Below are 7757 nucleotides of genomic sequence, written 5' to 3' on the forward strand. Positions count from 1 at the left end.
AAAACAAAACAAAAAGGCACTCACCTTCTTTATTGATTGTCAGAGGAACATTGTGAACTGTCTGTAGCTTCACACAGGAGTTGGTGAGCATCTGCAACTCCAGGGAAGTCAAAGAAAAACTCTTGAAACCTGTGAGAAAAGAACATATAGAAACCAAGAGAGACTCACTCAGTGAAGTCACCAATATCTGCATTTAACCAATAAGTGACTGAAGGAAAAGAGCAGAGTCCTGCTGTGATTTTCTTGGAAGGTAGGAAGGTTTCTGTGAGGACCAGCAATGCTTACACTTTTTCTGCTGTTCCCGAATGATCTCCCTCCATTCTTCTCGCTCGTAATCAGATGAAATCAGGAATGTATAGCCCTGGAATACACAAATAAATCACAGGAAATAAGAACTTTTGGGAATTTTTTTTTTTAAATAGCCAATATTAAACTTCCAATGTTAATATGTTTTAATTTTTTGACAATATAGTATAGCTAATTCAATTGTAGCATTTGCTGTTTATCAGTTATCGGTCATAACATGAAAACAGAAAGAAAGAAGATTACATTACAGTGAGCAAATTATGTCAGAATATTTTTGGGTGGTGTTCTTTTAGCAAAGAACACCGATTGCCGATATCTGAAAAAAATGCAGTTTTAGGAAATTGTCTGGTATTGATTTACCTTGCCATTCCTGTTACTGACTCTGAAGGCCATGCATGGAGATATGAGCAGCAGCAGCGATTCCTGTTCACACAGTTTCTTCCTGAGACGATCAAGGACTTTACCTCTTTTACAAACTCTCTGAACACATGAGAGAATGAGAGGAAGGAGATGAGAAACAATTAAAACAAAGCTGAGTGTTTACTGAAGAAAAGCCTTTCTGATGAATATTTAATCCACTTATCTACCTTTTCTCTCTGAATCTCGTTCTTGATCTGGGAGATCTTGACCTTCATAGCATCCATCTCCTCCTCTGGTATCTGGGGGACCGGTGAAGACTCCGATTCATCAATGGTCTGAAAGGTGACATCAGCTAGTGGGATATACCACTTACAGTCATACTGCTGCCCCTTCCTGAACACAGGAAGAGACAGAAACCAGGGGTCACAATTATGATAAAGAAAGAAAAAACACAACTTTGAAATTAGGAATGTTTCTACAGGTGAAAAAAAGTTTCATATAGATTGACTTGCCCTCCGGTTTGTTTCTTCAATTTGGCGCAAAGCAGCAGGTCGGTAAAGAGGAAGACATGCCGAAGTTTTCGTGCCCCTTCTACTAACTCCACCATAAACTGGTCTCTGAGAAGCTGTCGATTCTTTAAAGACATTTAAAGACATGTAAATCTAACAATTTTTATATTTACATTTGAATGTAATGCACATCTATAACACTATACTTTGTGTTACATTACCTTGACATTAAATTACAGAAAACTACTTAAAGCTGCTGCGTGAGTGTTTTAATACAATGGAGTGATGACAAATTTGACATCTTTTCTGTTCTGACCAACACAAATAATCACTTATATTTTTTCCTCTTTTGGAAAGTTATAAATTGCTGTTGTGGATTTTTTCACAAATGGGGATACAAAATATATATATATATATATATATATATATATATGTTGTAGTTTGATGCCTTCTGCTTCTGTGAACTCTGTGAATGTGAAAAGGGACCATCATAATTTTTGGAACCCAAAAACACACTTAGTTTCAACTGTTTACCAATAGGGGGCGTTGTTGTATTATTTACTGCTCCATGAATCAGTGGCAGTCACTATTTTGCCTGAGGCATGGGGTCATTTAAAGTAGGCGAGGAGGAAAACAGCCAATGAGAGGCTCAGACTCATTCACTCAGATGGGAGGCATGACACACTTAAGAAATTGCTATTGTGGGTGAGTCACGGGAGCTATTTTCATGATAATGATGGCAGCCTGAGGGGGTTTCAACCTCGGACAAGCGCGGCTAGATAGGATGAAAAAGGTGTGCTGGGTGAGATGATTCACAAAAGGCAGATATGATGGTAATTACCTACTGTAAGTCAGATTAGAGGAGAAATGTAACCTTAAATGGACTGAAAAACAATATATTCCACTAATAAAAAAAACGTAATTTTGTCCTTAAAATAGCAAAGCAGTATCAAATTGAAAAGGTTCTGTACAAGATGTTCCCAAAGATGTCCATCTCAGGTCATTCTTTACAACTGGGTGTGCATGTGCACTCTTGAGTGACCGAATCTTCCCCTAATTGAAGGGTGTGTGACATATGTGAAAGACATCTGCTCTTTTCATGGCCTGAATGTCTGTGTGTGTGTGTTGATGCATTCAAAACACAGGCTCTGACCTGTGACCCTGGCTTCAGAGTGTGTGTGTTTATCCCTTATGTCTAAACTTGCATTTTTCATTCTGTACATCTCCCAAAGTACAGTACACCAGGATTTGGCCAACATGATATATGGGTGCAGTATTGACTTTGGCCGCATTTAGAGACATCTGCTAAAACAGCCTAAGATGAGAAGCAACACATGGCCATGAACTGGAAATCCATCATCTCCATGACAATAATTACACAGGGCATGGACCAAGATGCCCTGACAAATGATAATGCAGTGAAGTACAATTATTTTCTTTCTGAACAGGCATTGTCAGACCTCTAAATGAAAATCTAAATGTGCTATGAAATATATTTTCAATATTATTCTATTATTATGTTTTTGGTGATATATATTCTGTTTTTGGTGATGTTTTTCATTAAATCATTATATTAGAATTGGAATATTTATACTTTTAGGATGCTTTAAGCTTGAAAGCTTCTGTTTTCATACATTAAAATTGGCAAATGGACCACCACAGTCTTTAAAATTTCTCCTTTCGTGATCCATAAAAAATAGTCAAAGGCCTTTTATACTCCTTTGATACAAAATTGTTTGTTGGATCCCAATAGAGAAACAAAGAGATATTTTAGGTCTCGTGTGCCTGGCAAAGATCCACAGTTGATGTCGAAAAAATTTATTTTTGATGAATACTTTCTTGCAGGATTGTATAATGATGTTTTATCATCAGTTCCTGCAAAGTGATAAAAATAAAAAATTCTTCATTTAAGTACAAATCTTTACTGGAATCATGATTAAGCTGAGCTGTACTGCTCCCCAGCTTATGTCAGACATCCCTTTAATCATTCCAATAATAAATGATCGCTATCTTTCAATTGTATCTCTGTATTTTCTGCAATAAAAATGCCTGGCATGTCCACAAGCCTACAATCAGAGAGCCACTTCCCACACAGTTTTCCAGTAATCTGCGAGGAAGTCTAGTGCCAGGTCAACTGACTCAGTTCAGAGGGGTCGGGAGACTGTGCGAATACGTGTTTGTGTTCATTCTGAAGCTGGGAAGGGTGTTGAGACACTTCTCATTTCACAAAAATGGCTTTTGATAACGGAGGAAGGGGAACAGGAAGGCGGGAGATGATTATATTGTTGATGGGACACTTGTAGCGTTATGCAACCGGAGCGTACTGATGAATATTTGTACACTTGTCGCAAAAATATTACTAAGAGTTACAGTACAAGAGTTTACCAGCAAGGGTTTTTCTTCTGGCCTGGACCCCTTGAACTCGTACACATCTTAATAATTATTTTCAAAAAGATTTTTACATATATTTTTCAATGTAAACAATATTTTTTTTACATAAATGATATACATAAATATCATTCTTTTGAGGAGTCGCACCACATACCTTTTTAAAGCCTGAACAAACCTTGCTTTGTCATAAAAAGACACGATGACATTTTGTCTTCAGAGTTGTTAATCTTTCATGTTTTTTTATATTTATCATATTTTATCAGACTTACAGGGATAGTTCACCCAAAAATGAAAATTCTGTCATTAATTACTCACCCTCATGTCGTTCCAAACCCGTAAGACCTTTGTTTATCTTCAGAACACAAATGAAGATATTTTTGATAAAATCCGAGAGCTTTCTAACCCTGCATTGACAGCAATGCAACTACCACGTTCAAGACCCAGAAAGGTAGTAAGGACATTGTTAAAATAGTCCAAGTGACATCAGTGGTTCAACCTTAATTTTATGAAGCTACACAAAGAAAACATAAAGAACGACTTTATTCAACAATTTCTTCTCTTCCGTGTCAGTCGACGTGCTCTCAGAGTTCATAAAAAATTTCTTAATCTGTGTTCCAAAGATGAACGAAGGCCTTACAGGTTTGAAACTACATGAGGGTGAGTAAATAATGATTAAATTTTCATTTTTGGGTGAACTATCCCTTTAATGACTCTTACACATAGCCATCAGAGTCTGCAGGGGTCCTCATATACTATTACGTTTTGTTTCATTATTATATTTTTTTTATTGCCTGTTGGTTAGACTACATAACTTTGATTGGACGCACTTTTTTTTTTTTCAAATATTAATGTAGCTGTTTTGTTAAAATATAGTTATTTTTTAACAAAACTGTTTAAAATAAAATAAAAACATGATCATCATAGAGGATTGTATTAACAATAATAGAGAAAAATGTCAGTTCATGGACATACAGTCTGCTCTGTCACTGGGCAGCACTGACCTCTCCTTTCTTCACTGTCATAGACTGACGGCGGGGCGTGATCTCCTCATTAATGCTGGAGAGGAAGTTCTGGGAAATGCGGAGGGCATCCTGCAGGAGGGGGTGATCTGGATGATTGGATGGGGTGTGCTTCAACAGGTCCTGAACCACACAGACTTATCAAATATTGCAAAACACTCAATTTACTGAATGTGTAAATAAACACAGCCCAAGCTCATCCAAATAACACATGAGCATTGTTACACCACCAACCTGTAAACATTCTCACGTGAGAAAAATTAATGATTAAGTACATGTTCTTTTAGTTTTACTCACGTGGAGGACGAGGGTACTGCGAGTGACTCGATCCACTGGTTTATACAGCAGCGCTGAGAACGAATAAGGCAAAAGAGTGATCAGAATACTAAGTGGTGTAAAAGGACAGTAAATGTGGAAAAACTACTTACTTTCCAGAGAGTTCTTGGCATTCTGATCTTTACCCTCTTTAGCGCTCCTCACTTTCAGATTCTGAAGGTAAAACGGTAAACAAATACACAAATTTACAAGGAGGCAAAGATATCAGGCTTTGTTTTGACAGTATAATGTAAGTGCCCTTAAAACTGACCTCTGAAATCTCTGCAAACTGAGAATTGGCTTGACAACACTTTTCGGCTGTTTCCACGGCAACCTTATAGTTGTCCACAAAAGCCCTGTACATGCCGAGCTGGCTGGCCTGTGTGGGAAGATAAAACAACAGGAGAGAGTGAGAGAGAAGGAGCTTTAAAGATAAAAGTCAGTGCTAGAGGCGGATTACTCATGCATGTTACATTGGCTTAATTCTGCTTACTAAGGTAGAGCAGGCAGTTTTTCGTGGCCTGTTTTGGCATGGTTGACATGCTTCTGATATTCAAAGACAAGCAAATACCAGCCTGACTCTGCATAAAGACAACAGCACTCAACACAGCAGACAAATTATCACAGTGACATAATGGGTCAATCTTAAAGGAATAGTTTAGCCCAAAATAAATTTTTGCTGAAAATGTACTCATCTATAGGCCATCCAAGATTTTCTTCATCAAAACAGATTTGGAGAAATTTAGCATTACATCACTTGCATCCTCTGCAGTGAATGAGTGCCGTCAGAATGAGAGTCACAACACGACTCCAGCCCATCAATTAACATCTTGTGAAATGAAAAGCTGTGCTTGTAAGAAAGAAATCCATCAAGGTGTTTTAACTTTAAACCTGCAAGTCCACATAACACTTCCTTCAGTTTGAAAGTTCTTCTCCTGTTGTTCTCTCGCATCAAAATCCACGGACATATTTATTTACAACTGTTTTAAACTGTTTTCACTTTAAACGGTGCTTGATCTGTTGATCTGTTTCTTTCCTGATTCTTCAGAATTCAATATAATGCAATATAACGGACTCATTTGAAGTTAAAAACATTAATTATAGATTTATTTCTTACATTTTCAGCAGATTTTCATTTTTGGTTGAACTATTCCTTTAAACTATCAAAATTCATAATAAAAATATAAATTATTATATGATTGAACCTATTATAATCTAAGCAAATAGTGATATTATAATGAACCATTTTGAATATTTACTGTGCATTATAAATTAATTATTAATTCCACAACATCAAACTAATTTTTTGCAAAGTTTGTATGTGTTCCATGTAATATCTGAAGAAAATAAAGAAAAATCAAGGCAAATATCACTTACAAAACAAAAATGAAAAGAACATATAGTAATTTCCTTCACACACACACACACTTTTTTCCAGAGTGTGTCTAAAAAGTCAATTTTTAGAGGGTGAATGCATACTGAAACAAAAAAGAAATGACTTGGTGTAAACAAAGCCAGCATTTGTGTCATGAAGAAAAACACCATTCAAAAGACAACAACTGTGAAATGGGCACAGATAACAAGCATTTTCCATGGCAACATCTCGAGTGCTGCCAACACTGGGGTAAATAAGAGAAGGACTTGTGATGGGCTTGTCATGAGACAGAGAGGTTAAGCACTTCCTTCAACACAGCCATTATACTGCAACTGGGGAAACTTGTGAGCGATCCAGAATATGAGCATCATTACCCTGAGATCAGAAAAAAGACGGATTACATCGTGCTGTTAACTCCGCTCACTGATAAAAGATGAATACTCATTAAAGAGTGAAAAGAACCATTAAAATGAAAAGAACCACTTTCTAAAGACTCTCCTATAGTGAAGGGTTCTGAGGACACATCTTTAGCTTCATCTACAGCTATATTTTGAGTTGTGAATGTAAGTTTGCAGTTTGTTTTGAAAGTAATAAAATAGAAAATATTGTCAGGAAACATCTTTTGATTGAGTTGTACTTGCAGGGTGCATGTAAAAAAATGACTCTTATGAGCTGGTTCATTTTAGTGAATCAAACATATATTGCATGACCACTGTATTCTGATTGACAAACAAATGACTCTTATGAACCAGTTCATTTACAGTGAGGGGGTCAAAAACTTACAGCTTGACAATTGTATCCTGATTCATGAAAAAAATGACTCTTAGAAGCTGTTTTTATTCATAACCTGTTCAAAAAGATTGAATCAGTCTGACAAATCCTTCACTACTAAACCAACATCTGAATTGCCTACTGCAAGTTATCATTATTATCATACTATGCAATATTTATTTGTGTCCAAACATGACAATGTGCCATTAAACATACACATTTGCAATAGAGCTTTAATATATATTTGGCATATACTGTATATTTAGTATGCAGTGAAGAGTAGACTGAATTCTGTAGGAAACACTGGCCTGAATCTATTTATTACAGTATGAAAAAATCTGAGCCCATTTTTTGGACTCGTTGCTTCTGAGGAGTCAGGGGTGAGTAAATCCCATGGCGTGAGAGCTGGCGGTCCACAGGGAGAGGGAGGGGGCAAGGGAATGCCCAGCAGTGAGTGGGTTTCCAGGGCAGACACATGCACCCCTGCTCTATGACATCATGCTTTCTGGGAAACAGAGCAGACACTGGACTCACTGTCCACTGAAAACTCTGTGCGACTCTGTCTCCCTGTGGGATTTCCTGTTTATTTACCCCTCTCTGTGTAAAACACACACACCCTGGTAGAGAACTATGTCACTGCAAACACACATACACACACACACACACACACACACACACACACACACAAACACACACACACACACACACACA

At 37.1% G+C, this 7757-nt stretch overlaps 1 protein-coding gene across 1 annotated transcript in view; it reads right to left on the reverse strand.

Moving 5' to 3' along the window:
- LOC107667519 (breakpoint cluster region protein-like) overlaps window positions 1-7757 on the reverse strand; it is a 46689-nt gene that overhangs the window by 11732 nt on the left and 27200 nt on the right. Inside the window, exons 6-15 of the mRNA XM_016459195.1 lie at window positions 5472-5481; window positions 5172-5279; window positions 5014-5074; window positions 4883-4935; window positions 4568-4708; window positions 1179-1300; window positions 894-1059; window positions 667-786; window positions 286-361; window positions 25-129 (exon numbers count right to left, since the gene is read on the reverse strand). Coding sequence (XP_016314681.1) covers window positions 25-129; window positions 286-361; window positions 667-786; window positions 894-1059; window positions 1179-1300; window positions 4568-4708; window positions 4883-4935; window positions 5014-5074; window positions 5172-5279; window positions 5472-5481 — 962 coding nt within the window. The remainder of the gene's footprint in view (window positions 1-24; window positions 130-285; window positions 362-666; window positions 787-893; window positions 1060-1178; window positions 1301-4567; window positions 4709-4882; window positions 4936-5013; window positions 5075-5171; window positions 5280-5471; window positions 5482-7757) is intronic.

The sequence above is a fragment of the Sinocyclocheilus anshuiensis genome, unplaced genomic scaffold, assembly GCF_001515605.1.
Source record: "Sinocyclocheilus anshuiensis isolate Anshui unplaced genomic scaffold, SAMN03320099.WGS_v1.1 scaffold1132, whole genome shotgun sequence".
In the NCBI taxonomy this organism is placed as follows: domain Eukaryota; kingdom Metazoa; phylum Chordata; class Actinopteri; order Cypriniformes; family Cyprinidae; genus Sinocyclocheilus; species Sinocyclocheilus anshuiensis.